General features: G+C 37.9%; 1 protein-coding gene across 1 annotated transcript in view; it reads left to right on the top strand.

The window, feature by feature from the left end:
- The window catches only part of GAN (gigaxonin), a 56,837-nt gene extending 30,992 nt beyond the window's left edge, over positions 1 to 25,845 (top strand). Inside the window, exons 6-11 of the mRNA XM_011356642.2 lie at positions 1,790 to 1,902; positions 2,847 to 2,996; positions 3,903 to 4,039; positions 4,292 to 4,420; positions 12,860 to 12,969; positions 13,057 to 25,845. Coding sequence (XP_011354944.1) covers positions 1,790 to 1,902; positions 2,847 to 2,996; positions 3,903 to 4,039; positions 4,292 to 4,420; positions 12,860 to 12,969; positions 13,057 to 13,238 — 821 coding nt within the window. The 3' untranslated portion in view covers positions 13,239 to 25,845. The remainder of the gene's footprint in view (positions 1 to 1,789; positions 1,903 to 2,846; positions 2,997 to 3,902; positions 4,040 to 4,291; positions 4,421 to 12,859; positions 12,970 to 13,056) is intronic.
- The last annotated feature ends 374 nt before the right edge of the window (positions 25,846 to 26,219 follow it).

Genomic DNA, 26,219 nt, shown 5'->3' with positions numbered 1-26,219 from the left:
TATTCAATACATTTATACTCTATTTTTCATGTTCTACAGTCTAACAGTCTTAAAATACATGATTATTTATGAATAAAATATTTATATATACATGTTTTATTAATATGTTTTACATATATATCTATAGGTAGATAGTGTTTGTTTAGATTTACCCACGTATTTACCACTCTCTTTGTTTTTCCTTCCTTCTTACTCCTCAGACCTTCCATTTGGGATCATTTTCTTCTCTCTGAAGTTCACCCCTTTCAATTTCCTTCATTGTGGGTCTACTGGTAGACTGTTCAGATTTGTTTGTCTGAAAATGTCATTATTTTGTCTTCATTCTTAAAGGATCTTTGTTGAGTATAGAATTTTAGGTTGGTATGTATTATTTTTTAGCATATTAGAGATGCCTTTCTACTGATTTCTGGCTTCCGTTGTTGTTAAGTCAGTTGGCAGTCTAAAAATCTGTCCTTTTCTCTGGGCTGTATTTAATATATATATAGTCTTTGTTTTCTGCCATTTCACTACAATGTGTTTAATTAAGTGCACATTTTATTTGAAATTTTACCATATTTGAGGATTATTGGGGATCTTGACTCTGTGTTAGCCTTTCATCAAATCTGGAAAACTTTTATCGTGTCTTCAGATAGTGCCTCTGCTCTAATCTCTCTCCCTCTGCTTTTAGAAGTTAGATTAAACATGGTTAGACTTTTCTACTCCATCCTATGTCTCCTGCCTTCTCTTTGTTTTATTTTCCATCTTTTGCTTCGCCGTATTGCTTTCTTTGTGATTTCTTTTGATTTATCTTCCATTTAATAAATTTTTTCTTTAACTATGATGATCAGCCATTCAATCCATCCATTGGATTTTTAATTTTATCCTTTTTTTTTTATTCCTAGAAATTCTCTTTAAATCTTTTTCAAATCTACAAGTCATTTCTGTAGCCCCTTTGCCAAAAGTTATCTTCAAATTTGTCTTTTATTTTTTAAATATAGTACGCATTGTTGTTTATATCTTTCTGATTAGTCCAATGTTTGAAATTTGAAATCTTTGCAAGTCTGCTTCCTGTTGTTTGCTTCTGCTGGTTCTTCTTCGTAGGATCTAGTTTCTTTGTATACCTGAGTACTTTTGGCTAGGTGCCGATCATTTTATTAAAAATTATTTGTAGGAATAATTTGATGCTTTCAAATCTTAGAATGTTAGAATCTAAAAGCATAGATTATGGTACTTTCTAAAATAGAACTTTTACATTAGTTTCTGCTAGTTGCCTGAAAACACCACTAATTTGGAATTACTATAAATCAACTTCAAATTTTGAGATTTCCTAGGCAAGCAAGGAGATTTAAATCTGGTTTCTAGTACTGGTTGGCTTTCATCCAGATAGTTAGAGCTTTAGAGAGTCTCTCCTGCAAGAAGCCACACTTTCTATGGGCCTTGGGTTTAGATTTCTCTCTTTTTCATCCCCTCAGAGCCATTAAAAGAAAGGTAGAATATTTTTTCAAAATAGATGAACTGAGATAACCCAGAACTGCTTGGTGACTGAGTGGGTGGTGTCCGTCTTCTTTTTATGCTATAGAGTAGAGAGAATCCACTCAGACATACTGAGCGAAGTAAAATGGTAAAAGTGACTCACAAACTTGGCTCTGTCACCATGGATCAAATGAAATGTGATAAAGATCTCAAATCCATTGTTGTCAGAATTTTCTCCACATATTGTCTCTATAGCTATGGCATTTATATTCAGCAGGAGATAGGTGTTCAAGACTTAAGTTTCAACTTTCTCATGTGTCTCCTTTGATTTTTGCAGAAGGATTTTTGTTTGTATTTGGAGGCCAAGATGAAAATAAGCAGACCCTGAGCTCAGGAGAAAAGTATGACCCAGATGCAAATTCATGGACTGCATTGCCACCAATGAATGAGGTAAAACATTGCTTTTTTAATTTAATGTTATTTTTTTCCTTTAGTACTTTGTTTTGTATTTGAGTATAAGAAATAGCAACCCTGTAACCCCTTCCCCACCGCCTAATAGACTGCTGCCTGCCCTCCGAGCTCTCCTCTCTATACTTTCCCCTTACTCAGTCTGACCTCCTCAGTCTCTCAAACCTTCTAGAAATACTCCTGCTTCAGGACCTTTGCCAAATACCCATATGCCGTGCTCCTTGATTCCTTCGTTGTTTGTCTGTATAGCTCCTTGTCAGGGCAACCTTCCCTCTAGCCCCTCAGCCCTCCTGTCTCTCCTACCCTGCTTTCTCTTCATACCATGTAACACCTTCTCACATACTCTGGAGTTTTAAAGTGTTCATGCAGACTTTTTGATGGCAGGGTTTTGTTCGGAGCTCTATCTTCAGCCCCGTAATAGTGCTAGGCACATACGGACACTAAGGAAATATTCATTGACCGAATGAGTTGTGAAATGCCTCAGGCTTCTGTCATTGCCTGTTCTCCTCACTGCCTTTCCAGCCCCAGGCTATCCTGTTGCTGTGGTTCTTGTCTTTAAAACATCAATCTGGAAAACAATTATAGTCCATTGCTAAACACAGATAATTTTATTGAACAGAAGGCAACAGTCCTTTTTCTTGTCATAAGCTATGGTGAGTAAAAAGTAATGATTCTGAACATGAATTACATGCAGGTAATTCTCTAGTTTTGAGAAATTCTTGGACTTGTATTCTCTGTCAATTGTGATAGAAAAGTGAGCTCCTAGAGAAGTCAGAAATATTTGAACAAGATGGTTTTGAGCATGGCAGTTCTTTGCTGGAACTCTGGAATATAATGATTTCTATAATTTTTGTTAAATATGTAACTATCAGCTTTCGATAGGTTAGCTGGCCTTTCGTATACAAAGATCTTTGATGTCTTTTCAGGCAAGACATAACTTTGGAATTGTGGAAATAGATGGAATGCTGTACATTTTAGGAGGAGAGGATGGTGAAAAAGAGCTAATTTCCATGGAGCGTTACGACATTTATTCTAAAACCTGGACAAAGCAACCTGATCTAACCATGGTTAGAAAGGTGAGAACTATATCTTATGATTACAAACTGGATTGTAAAGATTAATGTTTCTTCATTTTCTACACATGCCTTTTAATATGATTGATAGTGTTAAAAGAATTAACGTTATAAAATTCTGCCTCTATTGGTAGTTTGCTTTCATTATTATCAGCCATACACCAAGATAGGAAACAGAGTGTGTGTTTACCGTGACAGTGGGCTCTGTGCAGCACTGCTATGTCCAAGGCCTACTTGATAAATGCTTTGTGAGTGCACTCACCTAGGAAGCAACCAGATCTCCCAAATCGATTTGCTTTATTATCATATAGTACTGGGGAGAAACATTAATCTACAGGTAAACAATTACCATTGCTTACTGTACAGAGTGAAAACAAATGGCTCCTGTTAGCTGTTTAGAGCATTGTCTGCATTTATAATCCCTGGTGTAGGCAGGGAGTTCATCATCAAGCCAAAGCTCTGTCCAGTGCCGCAGCTATTTTACTTCTTTAGGTACTGGGATGTACTCGTAATATGTCCTCTCACTGTCTGTGCCCTTTCAACTAAATTATTTTGGGCAGGAGTGAAGTGGCATCTTGCTCCATGGAATCTACATCTTGGAATCTTCAAATAGTGGTGAAAGGATGGAGAGACTGGAAAGCTCCTTTAAAAATGAAGGTTATTTACTTAACTCACTTGGTGAAATAGTACTAGATGAAGCGAATCCTTTTCTGAGGATTAACATGTGTATTACCTCACTTTACTCACTTTTAAAATCCTGTGTTTTAATATTGGGAAGCACCATAGTTTTACTATTAGAAATCAAATCCTTTTCCAAATATCTTACAGTGTTCTCTAGACAAGTTAATATTTATTCATCTAACTTCAGTAATAAATGTTGCCTTTCCCACTGTTGCTTTCTTGTTTCAGATTGGCTGCTATGCAGCTATGAAAAAGAAAATCTACGCCATGGGTGGAGGATCATATGGAAAACTGTTTGAATCTGTGGAATGTTATGACCCAAGGACCCAGCAATGGACTGCTATATGTCCACTAAAAGAGAGAAGGTGAAGAGCCCGATATGGACTTTATAGGTTTCCCTGAACCTGGCTTTTACTCCTCCTTTCACACAAACCTTTTATTTGATTTGGCATTTGATTTACATAAAATTAAATGAACAATCCACTGCCTGAAAAAGAAAGACCCACATGTTCACCAAACACCGAATGTTGCAGAGTTAAAACAAGCATAAGAAGAATTAGGAAATCGGGTCATGAGTTGTAAATCCAATAGCTAATATGCTCTGTGTGGCCTTTCAGATTTGGAGCGGTGGCTTGCGGAGTTGCCATGGAGCTGTATGTATTTGGAGGAGTTAGAAGTCGTGAGGACATCCAGGGTAATGAGATGGTAACTTGCAAGTCTGAATTCTACCATGATGAGTTTAAAAGGTAATTATGAATGGTTTCACAGCTGCTTTTGCAACTTTTTGTTTGTTTGCTTTCAAAGTCATGTTTTAGCTTTATTTACTTTTGTTTTCAAGTTACTTCATTTTAGGAGCTAGGTCTCCTATTTAGGAGATATGTCTAATGCATGTTAGATATTTAATTCAGTGACTTCACAAGTATTAGTAACTTAAAGGAAAACCATAGAAAAGTGTTTCTAAAATGTAGATCAGACCTGGACACTTAGTTGCTTAAAATCATTCATTGGCTCCCGGTAGCTTTTAGGAAAAAGTTTAAACTCTTTCACTTAACATATATAGCTATTTGTGATATGGCCTTTGTCTTCTCCTTCCGCTACTATTCAGTGTAGATGCTTCACTTGACTGGCACTCAGCAACATTTTTCTCCCAAACATGTCCTGGTTATCTCAGCGCTATGCCTTTGTACTATTCCTTTTGACTAAAATTTCCCTTTTCATATTTGTCCAGTCAATTTAGCCTCTTCCAAAACTCTGCTTAGTTATCACTCCCTAGAGGTCTGATTTCAGTTTCTCGATCTGTGATTTCATAGCACTCTGTACATATTACCACTCTTGGATTGTAGTTGTCAACCATAAGCTCCGTCAGGGCAAGGTCCAACTCTGCCAACTTTGGACCCTAGCTTTAGCATTGTAACTGGCCTATATTAGACATTCAGTAAAATGCTGATTAAATGGGTGAAGAGTGGTGTCGGAGACTTAAAACTTCTGACAGGCTGCCATATATGACTAGTAGAGTGGATAACATTCTTCCCAACCTCCCCTCTCTTTCCTCCTCTCACAGGTTTTATTATTGTAACCACTAAACAATGTTCTTATTGCAGTAATATTTTCAAATCCTACAGGGAAACTGCCATGCTAAAATTAATCTTGTGATAGTTTCAGTCATGTTACCAGAAGGGGGTGCCATCATATAATGTTTATTTTACATTATTTTAGATTAGGACAAATAATGAGCAGTTATCAAGGTTTTGAACGATGTATAAATGTTACCTAACTTTTAATGTATTTTAAATTTAGGGAATTTGCATGCTCCCTCCCCCCTTTAATTACAGGGGTAGACTATTTTAGGAAAATTTATTAAACAAAGTGTGAGAACAGTTTAGAGCAGCGGTCCTCAACCTTTTTGACACCAGGGACCAGTGCTCCTATGAGAATCCAATGCCTGATGATTTGAGGTGGAGCTGAGGCGGCGATGCTTCGGCAATGCTAGTGCTGGGAAGCGGCTGCAAATACAGACGAAGCTTCACTCACCTGCCTGCCACTCCCCTCCTGCTGTGCGGCCTGGTTCCTAACAGGTCGCTGGACTGGTATCCACCAGTCTGCTGCGGGGGTTAGGGACCCCTGATTTAGAGGATGTTTGCTAGGGTGGGGTTGGAAGCAGAATTTCAAAGACTTTTCTACATTACTCTTCCTTGATATAACACGATGAGGGCTGACAGTCCAAGGTATGAAATAGTATGTTAATTTCCTGCCCAAACGAATCTCGAGACCATCTGCCCAACTTCATTAACAAGTAATGGTCAGTATGTTTGGTTTCTGATAAAATATTGATATGAGCCTTTTTCATAATGGCTGAATTACCGTTTGGACGGTACAAGCTGTAGAGCTATAACTCACTGGAATAATCAAGGTTGCTTATGATTTTACCACTTTCTGCCCTTATTTTGATATATAAGACTTAAAACTGGCAATAAAATTTCTCAGTCTGCCCTTGATATGCTACAAATTATAGGAACCTTTATATTTCTATCAGATTGTTTCATATTTATAGTTGATAAGCTTTCAATATAAGTATATTTATTACTTGCTTTCAGTTCGTAATTGTTAAACCATGAGTATTGTTCCTTCTTTGCTATTTAAAAGCACCTCTAAATAAAATTCTCATATGTTTAGTTTCCTTATTTCTAAGCTCTCTAATGTTGGTTTATAAATAGAATGAAGAACGTTTAGTTTTTCTTGTCAATATAATATACATTTGACCTTTGAACAACACGGATTTGAACTATGTATGTTCATTTATATGTGGATTTTTTCCAATAAATAACATACAGTACTGTAAATATATATTCTCATGATTTTCTTAATAACATTTTCTTTAGCTTTATTGTTAGAATGCAACATACATAGAACATGCAAAATATGTGTTAATTGATCTTTTATATTATCGGTTAGTCTTCCGGTCAACAGTAAGCACTTAGTAAAGTTTTGGGGGAGTCAGAAGTTATACATGGATTTTTGACTGTGCAGAGGAGTCGGCGCCTTTAACCTCCCCACCTCCCAGATTATTTAAGGGTGAACTATATAGGATTCTCACTTGCTTAGATAACACTAATCACATTTGTAACATAAGTGCCGTGTATTAACTCAACTCATTTAATCTGCACAACAGCCCTGTGAGATATAGGTACTCTTTTTATTCTTATTTTACTTATGAGGAAACTGAAACAGGTTAAGTAATGTGCCCAAAGACACACAGGGTAGCAAGTGGCAGAGCTTGAATTTGAACTCGGGAATTCTGGCCCCAGCGTCTACCTTTCCCATAAATATCTATAGAAAGAAAATAGCATATTTTTATTTCTTAAAAGATCAGATGTTTCCAAGTATGTTATATTTGCATTACCTGGAAACTGTTGCCAGATGAGCAATCTGTATTAGATTGGAGACCATTTATTGTTTTAAGTAATCTCTTGTCTTTCCTGCCTTTGTTCCCTATTTTTAGGGTAAAACTTTCCTGGAAAACTGCCATATCTTATTATTTTCTATGTTTCTGACTAAAAACAAACTGAAGGAAAGCAAAGTAATTGCCATAAGTTATACCAAGTCATAGAAACAACTTACTGTATCTGAATGACAGTGTCTCTATTCTGTTCCTCGTGCCCCGCTTCTTTTACTAATATTACCATCCACTCAGTTGTCCATACTCAAAAAACATCATTGATTCTCTCTTGTCCTTCACATCTCATCAGTTGTCATGCCTTATTTTCTTTTTAAAAATTTTTTTTTAAGTTTTATTTTTCAATTAGAGTTGACATTCAGTATCGTTTTATATGAGTTTCAGGTGTTTTGCGTCTTTTTAAAAACTTTTTTAAAGGTTTTTATTTTTCAATTAGTGTTGACATTCAGTATTGTTTTATATTAGTTTCAGGTGTTTTGCGTAGTGGTTAGACGTTTATATAACTTACAAAATGATTACCCGGATTACTCTAATACCCACATGGCATTATTTATAAATAATTACAATATTATTGACTATGTTCTCTAAGCTGTACTTCACATCCCCATGACAATTTTTTATCTACCAATTTGTAATTCTTTTTTTTAACTTGAATATTTTTCACATTCACCCACCTTATGTCTGTGCTCCTTTCCCAGTGCGTTCACTCTTTTCTTATGTGCAGTGTCATTAGCCTTCTAACCAGTTTTCATTCATATATTCACCTACCTGTGCATTTGAAAAATTAATGTGACTTTGATCATTTCATTCTCCTGATGCAGATTCTTCATATTTCCCCATTACTTGCCAAATAAAGCTAATAGTATTTAGCAAAGGGACAGGCCTTGTAGTTCCTCCAGCACCCTCTATTGACAAAGCTTACCACTGCAGTTTTCTTTCCAACTAAGAACCAGCTGTTGATGATAATTTTCTCCGTCGTGTGTTTTCCATTTCTGCTCTTGTGTTATTTTTTTTTTCTTTTTACTTAGAGTTTATTCTGCTCTTCCTTTCCTAGCTACTTCAGGTAGAATTTTGAATTTTTTTCTTTTCTCTGCTGAAATCTTCTACCTTTTCATCATAAACACCTTTCCTTCCTCTTACTGAGCATAGTTGTGGTAGCTGCGTTCAAGTCCCTGCCTGATAGAAAATCCCAGCATCTGAGTCATCTCAGAGTTGGCATTTGTTGATTGTTTATTCCCTTGAGAATGGGTTCTCATTATTCTGGCTCTTCTTTCGTTGAGTAATTCTGGATTGCATCCTAGACATTGTTGAGGCCCTGAGGTCTCGTATTGCTTCAGAGTATTGCTCTGAGAGTTTTAGCAGGCAGTGGATTTGATTAGACTCAGATTGCAGGCTGTCACACCTGCAGCGGGCAGCCGCTCACGTCTCAATTCAGTTCTTCAAGCCTTAGTTATAAGCGTTTGTGGTTCTGGGGTCAAAGACTTGAGAAAAGTGGATGCACATATAGGGGTTCTTCTCTACTTCTCATCTTTATGAGATTCCTCTGCACACCTCGGTGATCCTGGTTGCCCCAAGATGCTCTATTTACCCTGATTCCAGTGACCAAAAAGACAGCAGAGTTTTTTTTCAGGGTTTCAGCCATTACCCTCAGCCTGCCCTTGGATAAAGCTACCAAAGAACAGAAACACTCTGCATGGAAGACTTGTTCATCTTTCAGCTTCCCCATATCGGCCTGCTTTTACTCAGACTCCTGAGTCCTCAGGCAGTTGTTTGTTTTATTTTGTCCAGAGTATATAGATGTTACTTGCAGGAAGATCAGCTTTTTAAGAGCTCCTTCCTCCCTAAAAGCAGAAACCTCTCTAAAGCCCCCTCTTGCTTCTCTCTCCTGAGTTGATTGCCCCTCTCTTCTTATCTTCTCTTCTTGCCTGCCTTTCTCGTCCTGCTCTGCTTTCCCTGAAGCTTGCTGCTGTGATCCCTGCTATATTTTAGTGTCATTCTCGGGGGCCTTCTTAATTCTGAGTTATTAGAAGATACTTCATTGTAGCTTCCCAGTCCTGATAAGCCCAAGTTTGAAAATCTTGTAACTAAAGGCATAATATTGCCTCATTCATTACAAAAAAATCACCACTACTTAATGATGCCTCCCATCATAGACACTGTGCAAAGTGCTTTAAATTAGCAATTTCATTTCATCCTCACAATGGTCATTTGAAGTTGGTGATGGTATCTCCACTTCACAGAGACTGGGTTAGCTAAACTATTCAAGGTCAATGAAGTGATAAATGGTAAAGAAATGCAAAACTACTTGCCTTTTCTACCTGTTTTATTAGTAACAGCTAAATACATGATCCAATTAAGCATTCATGTTAGTTTTATTTAATTTGAAGCCTCAGCACCTTAGAAAATCACCTAGGATGATTTTGCTAACTACCAGGAACTCCGAATCATTGATATGCTTTGGACCAATTTGGTAGACCATCCATATGGACCAGTTTCTTCAGCTTTGTTTAATTTCTGAGGGAGAGATTATGTTAAATTCTCAACTCTACAAAGTGTTCCAAAATACCATTGTATTCTGATGTCCATTTCAGTAGATAATCTAGTCAGGTATGTCCTAATTTAGAAGTGCCAGTTACCTCCGTGAGCACACACATAGCCCTGTTAATGGGTTTCTCAGAGGAGTTGTTGCGTTTCCACTGGAATTGGTCCTGCGGATGCAGTGCAGCTGCAGACAAGGCATAGGGATTCTCATCAGCTTGTTTGATCCAGAGCTTGGAATTTAAATGTTGGAGGTTTAGTTATTTATATTTAGCTCTGAAGACATAAAATGTGAATAAGTCAGTTATTACAGTTTGACGTTTTCAAACTTTTTCTTTCAAAGACCTGTTCAGGTCCCCATTCTCACTTTTCAGTGAAAGCTTTGATTTTTCACTTTTCCTGTTAATTCGAGGCATATTGGAGGCAGAGGCCAAACCAGTCAACATTCGGATGTTAAGTGAATCAATGTTAGATAAAAGTATTTAGAAATATGGCAGCTTACATTAGTTTTGCTTCTGAGTTACAGGATCTTGGAAAAATCATTTTGCTTCTGTGTTTCTTGGAATTCAAAATATGGAAGCTATGACTTTATAACAATCTGGGAAGAATGTTCATTGAAGTAAAAGTGCTATTCTTAGTGAAATAGTTTTACGTTTGTGTTTAGCATCGAGATGCTCTAGACCTACACCACTGGCTTTAGGACACTTCGTAGCATCAATTTTGAGATACCAGCAGCGATGTCTGTACTCCCATATGTTCCAGCAAAGAGTGTCGGCCTGGACTTCGGTAACTCTCAAGGGTTTAGATACATTCCCAGGTCTGGTGAGGTCCCCTATGACCTGTTTGTGCATTTAGAGCTATTCAAATTGGTCAAATTACCTTGAGTGAACACATTACACAGCAGAGTCTAGTGTTGTTGTTGTTTTAGCAAGAAAAAAAAAAAGTTTAGTTTGGAATCATTTTAGGCTTGTAGAAAAGTTGCAAAAATAGAGTTCCCATAAGCCATTCACCCAGCTTCTCCTAATGTTAACATCTTATGTAACCATAGTACAGATGTCAAGCCAGGGTATTTACACTGGTACAATTTTATTAAGTAAACTACAGACTTTATTTGAATTTCACCAGCTTGTCTACCAGTATTTTTTCTCTCTGTGCTCCAAGATCTAATCCAGGATCTGACATTGCTCTCGGTTATATTTCATTAGCCTCCTTTCATCTATGATGGTTCCTCAGTCTTTCATGATACTCCTGAAGATTATTGGTCAGCTTTTTTATAGGATGTGTCTTAATTTGGGTTTGTCTAATGATTTCTTGTGATTAGGCTGTGGTTGGGTATTTTGGGCAGGAATACCACAAAAGTGTGCTATGTCCCTCTCTGCACCACAGCAGGGAGAATGTAATGTCGCTACGTCTTATTACTGGTGATGCTAACCTTGATTACCTGGTTAAAGTGGTGTCTGTTGGGTGTGTCCACTGTAAAGCTGCAGGTTTTTTCCCCCTCGTAATTAACAAATATCTTGGAAGAGAGAATTTGAGAATTTACGCACATGTTTTTTCTCCTCAAACTTTCACCATAATTTGGCACCTATCAGTAGACCACCCTGCAGTGGTTATTACTGTGGTGTTTGCCTAATGGTGATTTTTCTATTTCTCTCATTCCTTCTACATTTGTTAATTGTAATTCTGAAAAGAAGACCTGTCTCTTCTCCCTATTTTTTTTTAATGGATTCAGTTATTTATATCAGCATAGACTCATAGATGTTTATTCTGTGAGTTATAAATCTAATAGCAGCATTATTTTGTTGTTCAATTTGTTCCAGCTCTGGCCACTGGGAGCTACTTCATATCGGCTTCTATGTCCGTTTGATATACCCCATCCTTTTTCAAGCACTTTCTCTCTGGCAGGCAGTACAAGGTGCTCTAGGCTCATTTTGTATTTTCTGTCTCAGCTGTGGAATCAGCCACTTCTTCATGGAGCCTTGGCTCCTTTTCGTGGTTATTAAATTGATTTTCAACAGAAGTGCCAAGGCAATTTAGTAGGGGAAGAAGTCTTTTCAGCAAATGATTCTGGAACAACTGGATATCTGTATGTGAAGAAAAGGAGTTTGACTCTTACCTCACACCATACTCAAAAATTAACTTGAACTATATCATAAGACCTAAACGTGAAAACTGAAACCACAAAATTTCCAGAAAAGAGCATAGGAGGAAAATCTTTGCAACCTTGGAGTAGGCAGAGATTTCCTAGAAGAACACAGAAAGCATGAACTATAAAAGAATAAAAGGATAAATTGGAATTCATCAAAATGAAAAACTTCTGTTCTTCAAAAGCTTCGGTTAAGAAAATGAAAAAAAATCTACATTTTGAAAAATTTATTTACAATACATGTATCTAACAAAAGACTTTTATCCACAAATATAAAGAATCTTACAATTCAATAGTAAGACAGAAAACCCAATTTTAAAAATGAGCAAATCTTTAAACAGACATTTCCCCAAGGAAGATATATAAAATGGCCAATAAGCACATATAGAGATGTTCAACATCGTTAGTCTTCAGAGCAGTGCATACCACTAATATGGATAAGATGAGCTGGCCCTGATGCCAGGTAGTTGGGGTTCTCATACGTCGTTAACTGGAATGCAGAATGACACAACACTTTGGGAAAGACATTTTTTTTCTCATCGAGTAAAATGTACCTTTAACCATATACCCAAGCAAGTCAGTAGCATAAGTTCACAAAAAAAGATTTGCACTCTAATGCCTAAACCAGCTTTATTACAATAAGCCAAAACTGGATGCTGCCCAAATGAGCATGAACAGATGAATGGGTACACCCACCCTGGTGTATCCATGTGATAGAATACCACTTAGAAATAAGAAACAAATTATTGATGCAGGCAACCACATGGATGAATCTCAGAAACATTGTACTGAGGAAAAGGAACAGATTGAAAAGCGCATATTCTTTATGATTCAATATATAGGACATTCTAGGACAGGTAAAACTAATACTTGTAGTGACAGGAAGCAGATCAGTGGCTACCCAGAAGTAGACTGCAAGGTTGAGATTTACTGGCTCAATGCCTAGTACTGTTGGAGGCTCACCAAGTTTCGCTGTCCCCATTAGTCTTCCCAGATGTTGTGGTCATCCTTTGATTTTCTTAATTTTGTCCTTCTGTTTGTTTTCAGGTGGATCTATCTTAATGATCAGAATTTATGCATCCCTGCCAGTTCCTCTTTTGTTTATGGAGCTGTACCGATAGGAGCCAGTATTTATGTTATCGGAGATCTTGATACAGGTAAGAATGTTATGGCGACTTTGTTGGAACAGTTTCCTAGTGATTCCAAGGCATGTTGTCTCACCTTTGCTTATTCTCATGGTTTAGGTACCAATTACGACTATGTGCGTGAATTTAAAAGAAGCACAGGCACCTGGCACCACACTAAACCACTCCTTCCATCTGACCTTCGCCGCACCGGGTGTGCAGCCTTACGTATTGCAAATTGCAAGCTTTTCCGCCTGCAGCTTCAGCAAGGCTTATTCCGTATCCGTGTTCATTCACCTTGAAGAGGAAGCAGAGCAGAAGCAGAGCTTCTGACCATGTGCACCATAACATGGCTTTATGTGAGGGGAACAGAGATGGCAGCCGAAACTTGCTCCGTGTGCCGGGCTTTGTATGGTAACTCTAGTAGTTTTATAATGCTTAGAAGCTTGAGCTTCAGCTCTTGTTTGGGAGAACATGTAACTGTTGAAAAACTACCTGGGAGGAATCAGTCCTCCAGTTAGATATGTCTATAGACAAATGGAGGCTAGTAAATGTCAAAAGGAAGAGAGACGTGGGAATTGGTATAATGTAAAATATTGAAGTTAAAATACTAAGGTGCATTTTCCCTGAAGGGAACTCATTTCTGACTGCTAACACGCACCTGGCTTTGGTAAACAAACAAAAATTCGTATATGCAAATCAACATATCCAAACATACCAAGACTGCTTTTCTACTGCACTTGGAAGGAAATATGCCTAACCATGCCCAACAAATTAAGGTTTGTGCCTAAAATATTAGATTGGACTGTATGCCAGCTAGTCTCCATTTACTACTAGTACTCTGTGCTGATAATCTTTTTAAAACTATATTACGATTAATTGAAACTAAGATAAAATTTCTATTTGATGACATTCTATCTTAGTATGTAAAAACTCAATGAATAAATGAGTCAGGTTGCAGCCCTCATGTGAATTCAAGGGAAGTTGCTAACTTCTGTGTTAATGTAGATTAAGGTACGTCTTGCCATCGTTTCTGGGGTAGTACTCTTGGAGTTGTGAAGGATCTCATGCAGCGCCACTCTTCCTTTTCAGTCAGAACCATTTTATAAATATGAGGATATTAGCGAGTAGGAGATTTTATAAAAGAAAGACCTGAGTCAGACAAATAAAGGTCTGTTGTGACTAAAAACAAAACAAAAACAAACTGTCCAGACAAAATATAAAGGGATCAAAAACTTTTAAAAATAATCTGTCTGAAAGCACACAAAGTCTTGTTTACTACTGTTTAGGATTTGAAAACTTGTCTTAGAATGCAAACGTGTTAAGAATCTAGTCTTTGTAGTAGAATTTTCTCAGTGCTGTTCACTAGTAAGAGTTTTAGACAAATTACAAGTAAAGTTTGGCCGGTAGAATAAACTACCTCAACTTAATTTCATTCTTTTCATAGTAGAGCAAATTAATCTTTTCCTCCTTTCCTGCCTTTCACTCCCATGCCAACCCAATCTACTCCACTTCCTATTGGGGGAAAATAAGTCTGTCATTAGTAGCATTTATCTTGTGAGATATTTTCCATTTGAAGTATACCACCTTAGTGTGAAATCAGGGACTTCAAAGTGCTTGATTACTTCATAATTTGAATTTTATGCAATATCAGATTTCTAATCAATTTAGTATAGAATTCTTCATTTTTAATTGTTTTCTACAGCTTTCTTTCTCTTAGAATATGGCTCTGAGAAGCAACGTTTTGTCGTAATGATTAATGTATAAGTGTATCCTTTGGTTGTAAATTTTGAAAACAGGAATTTCTTCTAGAAACTTCTTCTATGGAATGTTTGCATGCTGTTAACATGCATATGAAATGTCACTTCTGTTTTCCCACCATGAACAGAAAAGGGGGTGAGCAGTTTTTTTGTTTGTTTGTTTGTTTACACCCAGTAGAAGTCAACACAGTGCTATAAAAGTTGCTGAAAGGAGCCTTGCCATGGGGGTTCTAAAGAATGTTGTCTGTGGCATGTTCACTCGCTATTCTGGCAGAAGATTTTGGTAAAAGAAGGTATGAGGTTTTTATCTTCTCTATCAGAGGCACTAGGCCAGATTTGCCCCACATTCATGTAACACAGTCAACTTTGATCTGTAAATCAAAGCAGGCCTTTTTTCTTTGTATCTTGTACCAGTCAGCTGTTGTCTGCACACTTTCCCAAAGATACTTTGGATATCTTTTAATCAAAGCAAGCTATGTGGCCACCTCAAAGAAAGAAACTTTGGTTTTTGTGGGTTTTTGTTGTTGTTTTTTTTTTTACAATTAGATATTAGTTTTAGAGAAAGCAAGTTGTTGAAAAAGTAAATTTTCTTTAGTAAAATATCTTGTGCAGACATAGCCTTGGTATTCAGAAGCTGCAGTTGGGGTACATTAAAGTAGCAACTAATTTCTTATTAAAGCTATGACAATCATCTATTCTCCTTTTTTTTTTTTAATTTCTGAAGTTGAAAATTCTTCCCAGTCTACACCGGGCCTTTTCAAGGAGACAGTTCATTGTTTAGGAATGAATGGGTCCCTACTGCAATATTATCAGTGCCTGCAGTACTTGGTCAATTCATTTTATAAAGTAGTTTTTTTTTTTTTTTTTAATTCAGTTTATTGACACTGTAGCTGCAGAAATTAGGAAATTTTTTTAAAATAAATTTGCCACATAATATGGGATGCAATAACCAACAAAAGCTGCTAAGTGCCAAACTTATGTTACTATATATAAATTATAAAAATATTATGTTGAAGTATAGGGATGTATTTAATGTTATTGTGTCCCAAAATTAATTGTGACTTTTTTTGTAAATTAGTTATTTCAGTATTTTGAAATAAATTTTAACTCATTTCATGCAGGTTTGTGTTTTAACATTCCACTAATGCCTTGAAACATCTTTTCTTGATAAATTTTTGATACTTCTTTTTCCATAAGGCACTTTTACCAGGTGTATGTTGGAATTGGTGGCTGAGGATAGATCTTAACATTTTTAATATAACATCTTTGGGGGAAGTGCAATTTATTTTCATTATTCCACCACAGGAAGGAAAGTTGTCTCAGGTTAGAGTAAGTGAATAGTTAAAGGATCTCTCCTATGCTACAGTCTAAAGTCGGTTTGTTTGCTTGTTTTTGTTTAACACATCCAAATGTAGATTTTTCAAAGATTTAAGTATTTAAAATGAAGTTTTTTATTTTTTTGTGATAATGTTAAAGTGAGGGAAAAGTGTGAGAGAAATGTGTGTGTGTGTGTGTGTGTGTGTGTGTGTGTTTGCGCGTGTGCGATGTGACTTGGTAAGTCTGTATATGTTTACTTTTTGAATTGTAGTTCCAAACTACATATATTACTGTCTCCTGGTGCTTCAGATAAATTCTTGAGCCTGTGGCCCTTCAGTTTATACTACTGTGTTAAACTCATGTTGAGTTTAAATATTTAATATATTTGTAGTTTGTAGTTAAGTTTTACTTGGTGTTTGCATTTCTTTGCTTTAGTGGGATTATTACCAACCAGTGGTTGGTATGCTATAAAGATTTGGCCTGAGAAATTTCTAAACTTATTGTTTATTTCATTAATTCATTATTTTGCTGTGAGGAGTTGATAACTAACAGTAGGCTTTTTTCGAACTGTAACAACCAAAAAAGAACATTTGGGGGATGTTGGACAGCACGTAGTTTGTTATATTGCACTACCACTTTAATGCTGGCACTTTCTTCAGTGGTGCTTTAGAAGTGCCTTTTTTTTTATCATTTGTAAGTAGAGGAGAGGTTCCCTAGGCAGTGTACAGGAAATAACATTCTTTATATTGACATGGTAAAGATAAGGCTGTCTTTGCTATGGCACCTCAGTTACTCATGGCAGTACGTGAGGTTTTTAGAGAAATATGTTAGCTGCCTTGGTCCATTGGGGTTTGATTTGGTGCGTTCCTACTTCAGCGTACCAAACCAGGGATCCCAAAAAGTTTTCCAAGGAGTGCTAGAAACACTGCAGTATTAGAATGTTAGCTTTCTTCATTCAAGAGGAGGCCTCCTGTAGTCAGATGAAGAAAACATTTGATTATCTGGGGGAAAGAATGAGGTGGCACTTTCATTGCATCGAGTTAAAAAGTTCTGGGACCCCCTCAAAAAGCACCAGTGGAAGGGAAGGGGGAGGCTGCTCTCATTCAGTGGCTGCCCCTTGAGCCTGTGAGCCTTGGGGAGCTGGTGCAAGGAGACTCTGGTACAGAAAAGCCTGCCCTGGGTTTAATCAACAAACGTTTATTGAGTGCCTACTAAGAATTCTGCTTAGATCTCTGGGGAGCTTAACAGTGAGGCAGATGTAATACTGTCCTCCTTCTAGATTGTAAACTCCTTGTGGGCAGAGTTCCTACCTTAGTCATCTGCTAATCCCAGTGTCTAGCACACAGTAGACAGTCAGTAAATGTTTGATGAGTGAGTATGGTATGCTTGTGATCAAAGTGATGTTCTTCACAGCACTGAAAAGTACTCTCTGAGAGTGACTTATCTTGCTGGATTTTGAAGAGAAACTTTGTACACAGATGAGCTGGCCTCATAATAAAGAGTGGGAAACTAGCACAGAATTTAAAATGCAAAGTGCCTGACATATGTGACATAGAACTCTGTGGTCTCCATATGTTCTATAGGATTTTTAAGACCCTGTGCTCAGCACATCTACTAACATTTATCACATTTACTTTTGGGTTTTATTTATTGCTTTTTATATGGGGCTCAAAATCTTTTCCAGAATGTTCTCTTTGATCCTCACATCTCTGTGATGGTGCAGTGCTCTCCACTGGACAGAGAGCAGTCTGTGAGGCCCAGTAGATAGATGCAGCTTCCTTCCCCACTGCAGATGTGAGTAGAAACCAAAAGCAGAATCCAGGCCTTTGGATTATCGTTTTAACCATTCAGCCTATTAGACTATCATTTAATTTTCTAGGCATACAAGGATTTTTGTAATAATACAATAATCATTTGTGGTACAACTTAAACCCCTAAATATATTTTTTGCAAGTTGCACAGATACAAGCTGAAAGATCTTTGGTTTTCTTTGTCGATTAAGTATAGAAATTTTAGAATTAAAAAAAAATCGTAAGAATAAAAGTAATAAGTGTTTGTATGAAAGAGAAACTGTTTTTATGTTAAAGAGCTAAAGCTTCATTTATACTTCCCTTTCTTGCCACATGTAATCAGTGAGGGGCAAGAAATTGTCTTACAATGTTGAAGAAAGTGTTTTGCTAGCTTTTTAGTAATCCCTGCAGTTTTCGTTAGAGCTGATTCAGAAATCATAGAAATTTGTGGTGTAAAGAAGAGGAGTGACCCCTTGCTCATAGCTGAGGAGAACATGAACTCAGGTTGAGTTTGTCCTGCCTACTGGCAGTGAAATCTCAGTAGTATTCAACTATAGACATTTTCTTTTTTTTTTTTTTTGGCAAGCCAGCTGGTAACTTTTTAAATGTTTTGCATTTTTTAGAAGTAAGTCTGTTATTATTTTAATTTTAAACATATCAACTCTGTCTCATTGAAAAGTTTCATTTTTGTTAAATCTGAGGAGCTCAGTTATGACTGTATTCTTGGTCTGATACGTACCGTTTAGGGAAGTTTGATGTTTTTTAATTCAATCATTGAAGTTCTCTAAGTGCTTGGATTTTTAAACTTCTTCCTTTTCGAACATCTAATAACAAACTCTTAATCAAATATCTAAAACAGCATTGCATAATTATCCAGCGACAAATGTCTGTTGCCTTCTCTTTTTTATTTTGGGGCAAAAACTAATCTTTTTAAATTGCTTCTCCCCTGAAATTTGGGCTAATTATAATTTTTGACATTAATGTCCTTGCAGCTTAACAAAGTTGTTGTAAATTCTTAAATCACTGTGATGTGAATTAGAGAAGTTCTGAGTAGGAGGAGGACAGCCCACAGAGTCTGGTACACACTGCATAAGACGAGCTGGAGGAACACGAGCTGATTAATAGGACCTGAATAAATGGCCACTTCAGATAATTCAGACCCCAAGTTGATGTAGGTTTATCTTGCTTTCTGGTTGGTGAATTATATTTATTAGAACTTCACTTTTAGCATTTCATTTCAAATCATAGGTTTTTAAGTACTTTATTCTATTGCTCTTATTCATCAATTACAAAAAAAGTATACCTTAGAACTTTGAGTTATATTTTTTTCAAGCTAAACCAGTGAACTTGGTTCAAATATGACTATATGTAGCTTGCTTTATAATATTTCCTGTTTAATTGGATGAGAATTACATGCACTTATTCCCTTGTTCTTTGTGTTTATAGGAAAAACTCTGTTCTCGACTACCTCATTATGTAGTGTCGTGCTTGATCCCCTGCCAATTTAGAAGAATTCAACACATTCTGTCCTTTAACAAAAGCCTGGAAGCAAGCAGTAAGCGGCCTTGAGGAATACAATTCTCTAAGGCGTATTTTCAAATTTTTTTTAATAGGCACTTTTAATCAGGGGAACAATAATTCTCCTAGAGCTGCTGCAAAATGATTACTTGAAACTCAACTTGAACTTTAAAGAGTCTTTAAAAGACTATGTTTTCATAACGTAGAAAAGTAGTATATTTAGACCCCACTGCTATGTAAAACAGAGAGCTTAATTTCCATCCTTGTTAGGATCAGACAGGAAATTTTGCTATGGGCAGTTTGACCCAGTGTTTGTAATTTAGACGCTTGGGGCTACTATTTTCATTTTCTATAAGGTGCTATCGTGAGCAGTTTAAGGATCTATTTAAGTGTATTTTCATGAATTTATTTCCCAAGAATCTTTTGTTTTGATGAAAATATTTGATGAATCTAGGCTCATTACTAGAGTCTACTTCCCTTTTAGTTCTGATAATCTGAGATTTTCAAATGAAACTCTGAAAGGGTTTCCTAAGTGCATGGTTGAGGTGGGAACAGCATAGAAGTGCATTATACTTAAAATCGCAAGTAATCAGATTTGTTCTGTGTCAGTGGAATGTCCCCACCTTTCTCCTGTATGTGCCTTCTCCATGTGGCACATGTGGACTCTGCCTCCCTAGCATCTGTCAACTTACCTGGTCGGTAAGTTCAGGGGAGCTGTGAGGCCCATCGAGTAGGCAGACCATCCCTTCCAGGTGTGATTTCTTATAGGAATTACCCACTATCCCTAGCATCCAGAAGAGTTATGCTCATTCCTGAGAACAGCATACTAGGAATAATTTATGTACCAGGTAACACCTAAAAACTTAACCATCCTTATGTGTTAATAAGATTTCGTTTTTATCCTTGTGCTTTTTAGAGGGCTTTTTAAAGGGTTCGCTCCTGGCAGTAGAATGACAGAGATTCTCCTCAGATGACAGCAGGACAGTACCATGTGGATCTGGCAGCAGGCAGTGAGACATTTCCTTAAGTGGTTCCCAAGAGAACCAAGGCTTATTCCTTAAAGCCCCAACCCGTATTTTAATTATTATGAGGAAAACATCTGTAAACATTTGATGTACTTTCCCGAGCAAACCTAGTGGTTATAAGCATGTGTGGGCTTGTGGTACCAGGTGCATGTGGGTTTTAAAAGACTTCCACCGCTGTCGGCTTTGTGACCTTCAGAAGCCCTTTAACCACGAAGCTCAGTTTCCTACTTGTGGAAGCTGGATAATGGATATTTGTTTACCTCTAAGGGCAGCCGTAAGGATTCAGTGAAGTGATGGTGAGAACTTGGGCTAGCTGGTGCCTTGCACACAAATAGTGGTGGTGGTTATAGCCTTAGAGGGCTGTTAATTGCCACTCGTCTCAGCCTCTGGTCATTGATTATGGCAGCTACTGTCGGGTAGAGGCTGCTCTGCGGTCAGTATCCCTGGCCTTCATGCTTTCTTCAGTCTTGTGTCTGCTGCCACACGATATACAAGTAAATGTACATTTGTGTCAATAACATTATTTACTTTCTGGACCTATGCCACCACGCTCCTTCTACTTCTCTAAAATTTAAATTTAAGGTGATTCGGATGGCTGAAACATCCCAAAACATGTGTTTAGAATAGTTATAAATAACCCTCAGTTCAGAGTTTGGCTAATGAAGCCCTCTAATAGTACTTAACACTGTTTACCAAAGTTGGAATTTTTCCCCTAAAATATCAAAAGTAGTAAGTAGATTGTACTGGTCAAATAAACTGGATATTTTCTAGATCTCTGTTTGAGATCAGTAGACCTAAACTCTGCTTTCTTAACTTGGATGCAATGCGATGTAAAACTTAAAAACAAGCAAACAAACGAAATTTGTTACTAGTGCTCGTGTGTGTGCACACACGCACGCAAAACTTTTGCACCTTCAAATAAAGAAGGGTTATTTAACAAAGTGATACAAAAATGAACTACTTGATGCTTCTATAATATCACTTCCTTTCCGGTTTAGATTATGAGACTGGTAGATTGATTACTCTGTGATATGCCCTGTTTATCTTTATTTCAATAAGACATTTGATAGTCATTCTTGTTATCTTTGTAAACTAGAAAAGGAAGTAGAAAGAGGGTTGAAAGGGCTGAGAAATAGATTGAAGAGCCACACCCAAGAATAGATCCTTGTCAGCATGGACTGAGGTATTCTAACAGTTTTCGAGCTTAACATTTTTATTAGTCACTTGTATAAAAAAAATCAAAGGCAGAGAAAAGTGCTGGGAGGGATTAAGTGTTGGGTGTTAGGGTCTGCAGTGCTCTTTACAGTCAATTAAGATGACTGAATATAAAGTCTTCTGTTTAGGTCCAGAAAAGATGGTTCCTAATTGAAGAAGAAGAAAAGCGGGAGGGGGATCATTGATAATTTGAACATAAACCAACTGTTTTAAAAAAGTCAGCACATGTGTGAGAAGAGGTGTGCTAGCTAGAAAAGTCTGTTCTGCTACTTCCATCCGTGCATGTGCCGCATTGCTAGGCCTCTGGACCACTGCATTTAGTTGCCAGTTCCAGGCACCACAGTTTGAGAGACCAGAGTAAGTCTGGAGGCTACCCAAAGGATGACAGCTTGAGTGGCAGGCATGCTAGAAGCTGTAGCAGGAACCTCTGAAGGAAGGCCTGAGGCTCTGGCCTGTGGAGAAGCCTTTAGAATGAGCAGATGAGTGAGCTCCAGAGTGCCTGGCTCAGGCCAACAGGCAGAAACTATAGAGACAGAATTTTTTGGTCAGTTATAGCACTTTCAAATAGAATTACCCTGTGATAAAATGAATGCCTTCTGTGGTCCTGAGCGCTCGTCTCTGAAAGCACTCTCACGGGCGACTCCCTACAGCTGTGACTAGGTCAGTGAGAGCATTCGTGCACTGTGGCAGGCTATTGATTATGATCTCCAGGGCTCCTTGTAGACAAGAGGTTTTGTGAACATTTTAATAAAAAAGAAAAAATAATAATGTTTGTACTTTAACTTTTACATTATTTTTGAGGAGGAGAGTCTGTTCCTTTATCCTATACTCTCTCCCATTCTTTCCTCCCCTCCTTTCCTCTCTCCTGGCCACTAGTTCACGGTCTCTTGATTGCAGCCATGGCCAACAGCGACAACCACCTTCAGCAGAACTTTCGGAACTCTATTTCTAGAGATTCCCTAAAACCGCATTGTCACTAGAACAGTGATTCTTGCTTTTTATATACTTATTGTTTTAAATCTCTTAGTACCTCTGTAGATTTAAGGAAGCTTATAAGTAAAAATCGTATCCTATCCTTTGAGAAGAATTTCTCAAGGACTTGATTCCTCTCGTGGTTTGTCTGTCCCTCCTCTGCGAAGGCCCATGGAGCCTACTCCCAGGTAAGGAGGGAGAGGAAGGGCACCGCCACTGCATGTCTCTTCCTGACCCCACCTGCTTTACGAAAGATGTGCCCCTAAACAGGCAACAAGCGTAAGCTGGGACGGGCACCCCTGTCCTCAGGAGGGAGCCGTCTGTTTCTCTTACTTTTGTGTATGTGTTTTCTCCCTGTTTCCTAGTCGTCTTTACTTATTAATAATCTTTTGTTTGAACCAGCGTTGTTTTTCCTCCCCGTGTCCTATCGTGGCCACTCAAAGATACCACTGCTAGGTGGACTCTGAGAAAACGGGCCCTTCCCACAGCTGGCGCTGCTTCCTGTGCCAGTTTAGGGACTTCAGTCAAGGTGGAAGAGGTTATTTCGGTAATGTTTTTAAGAGTACTCTTTTTACACACTTTTCTTGGCAGTCACATTCCCACCTTGCCCTCTGTTCCTCATCCCATACCTCTCCCAGCTTGGTTTTATAACTGCTTGAATTATGTATTCAAAAATAAAAAAATAATAAAAAAAAAAGCTTAGTTTCCCAAACCCTTAGCCTAACAATATGTGTTGGAAAGGCATTCTTCTGAGAGCCCCTGACCTGGGCTTCGTGACTAGCACTTTCCACAGCCAGCACGCCCTGGCTGCAAGAGAGCCAGACTCGTGACCCAGGCCCAGGGTAGCTTCCCAGAGTCTGCACTGCTCTGCTCCTCTTAGGTGAGAACCCGGGAGGCCTAGAGCCTCTCCCCATCTGAGGTATCGCCAACGACAAATCTGTGGCTCCTTAAGCGACTGTGGACTAGAAGAGCTTCCTTGGGGCCCAGGTCGGCCTCACCTTCCACCTACCCCGGAAGCCCTCAGGGCTCCAGATGCTACACGTACTACCTCAGCGCCAGCCAGCAGGCACTGCGCAGGCAAGTCCTCCGAGTGAGGTGCCCGGAAACTGGCATAAACAAGCTGTCCTGTGGCCGCTTGCCGGCCTGTGCAGGTGTCCTCATGTGGGGTCTGTGCTGCACCGTGCTAGCTGGCATTTGGTAGAGCAGAGTAGGCCGTTGTTTCCTTTTCTGTTCTTTAGCTCGGATTGAAAAGCACTCCAAATCGTGTATAGAATAAGAAATTAAAATTGCTTGTTTACAGTAAAAGAGAGACCTTTTCATATTTTTTTCTAAAGGATTTTTGCTTCAGAAGAAGTTCCAGAAAATAAATTTGTTATTATTAATCTAACATATGCGCATCGAATTTAACTCTTTTGCTTTGTAAAAAATGATGGAGGCTCTAGTACATGGGACAAAGGGGTATGGTCAGCTTAAAAACAAACCTTCAGTTTCTGTGGGTTTATAGCATTGTCTGCCTATGTGAGACCTCAAAATGCAAGTTCTACATGAAAACAGCGATCACCCAAAATCCATGGGGTAGATAATTTTATGGCGGGAAATGTGTCCAAGTGGTCTCAAGTTGAGAGAAGCACAGGCTATTTAGCAAAACTTGCTTAGTAACTAGTTGGTGGATTTTTCTGCCGATGGGACCATTTCATTTTGACTCATTTGTAACACAGCTTTTGTTCGGTTCCTCACCCTGTACCCTTCCAAGTCACCAGTGACATAGTGATACTCATTTTGTTTTTAATCTTACCATTCATGAATTGCGACAATCAAAAAAATAAGTGTGGCTTCGGTAGAAATTTCGAACAACCATTGCAGCCAGTTCTGCAGTGTATATTAATAGAACTCTGCATGATCAGCTGATTTAACAAAAGTACCTCCCTTCTCTACCCATTCGCTCCCATCCTCATCAGAAGCTGTATTGCAGAAGCACCTCACGCAGGCTCTGGCAGACTAAATTTTTATCACTGTGTTCCTGGTGACAAAGATGTTTGTATCCATCTGTAAATGAGATCCATCTATAACTCATAAACATGTAGATCCGTTTGTTTTCTACCACTGATGTAGGTCTTCTGCTACAAGAGGAAATGTCAAGGGAATTCCTTAAAACAGGGTTGTGAATTCAATCTGACTCCCGCACTCAGGGCCGGTCTTCACCGTAGGCCCTAGTGCAGTAGAATGGCCAGTGTCGCTCCTATTGGCTGATGCCTGTGTGGTACCAGGTGCCAGATAAGTGACAGTCACCCTTGTCAAGAACCAGTTTTTAGCACACTCTTAATTTGTCATTTTGTTGCTTTTAATACCATAAGGAAAATTTTATAAATATCATATAAATACCAAATTGCCAAAATACCTTGTCAAAATTTATCATGTTAAACACAAATCTTTGTTTAATGAGCCTATCTATATTTTCTGACATGGTACATACAAAATAGTTTTTAATTTAAATCCTGCAGCTTTTATCATCTAGTAAGATTCCAAGTTGAGAAGTCTACTTAAGCATGTATTCAGATTAGGTTGTATTGTGTGTGATAAAGTATCCTGATCTTTAAAGAAATACCTACTACTGAAAAACAGGGATTTGCAATGAAAAATGCAAGACATTATGAAAGACATTATACAGAGAGTTCAAAATATTTGAAGTACCAGGAAGTTGCAACTTACAAAATTGTACTCCCCAAATTCAGTAGTGTAGTAGAGAAATTGTGTTAATGTGATTACATTGAAATGTCATGTCTCAAATGTCCTGTGATCCAAATGTATTTGTTCTGTGGAGCAATTTTCTGTTTCTTTGCCGGTATGAAATTTAGCAAAGTCAAAGTAATTTTGAATTAGTAACCTTTCTTACAGAGTTGCTTTATGGTTTACAAGTAATACTGACGCAAAAAGATATGTTAACTTTCTTAAATCAAGTAGCATGCACTTTGTTTACATGCTTCAGTTTATTGTGGGGTGACGGGGCGTCGATCCCCTTCCGTGAGCACAGGGCTTGTGCTTTGGGAACATATTGCAGTTGTGCTGTTCTCTTGTACCAAGGATCAGTGAAAGTGTTTTATCTTTTCTATGTAGTTTGTATTGACTGGATTTTATAATTGTAAGAAAACAGACAGAGAGTGTTGTATTTTGATCTGAAATTTGTGTACGGTAAAGTAATTTTGTGTTAGGTATTGGAAGTTCATTTAAAACTTGAAATATTTTCTAGAAGGGTACTGAACAAAATGAATTGTCTTAAAGCTGTTTAACCTAATAAAACAATTTGATGAGGAAGGCATTCTGATTGGTTCTAATTTTTACAGTGGTTCCTGCTAAATTAGCATTATCATTACGGCTTGACTTGATTTATGAATGGAATATTGTCTCTTTTACGCCACCGCTTAAGTGGTTTGGGTGTCAGCAACCCGGATCCTGGCTCCTGATATGCTAGGATAAACTCCTTGGCAGCCATACTGGGCAGTCACTGCCTCAGTGTCTTCCAGCCCTATCAGAATAAATCTCCACGCTCTCTTCCCCCCAAAATGGTTTTGAATTTCCTTTCCTCAGAAGAGAAAAAGAAATTAGACTTAAGAGCAATAGAGGACCTTAATGTCAAGGGTGTAGTTATATATTGAAGAATTCTATGTGTGCAAAATATAATTTTGTAT

This window comes from Pteropus vampyrus, unplaced genomic scaffold (genome assembly GCF_000151845.1).
Source record: "Pteropus vampyrus isolate Shadow unplaced genomic scaffold, Pvam_2.0 Scaffold29, whole genome shotgun sequence".
Lineage (NCBI taxonomy): Eukaryota > Metazoa > Chordata > Mammalia > Chiroptera > Pteropodidae > Pteropus > Pteropus vampyrus.
Note: the sequence above shows the minus strand (reverse complement) of the source record. Positions and strands in the feature narration are given on the sequence as shown.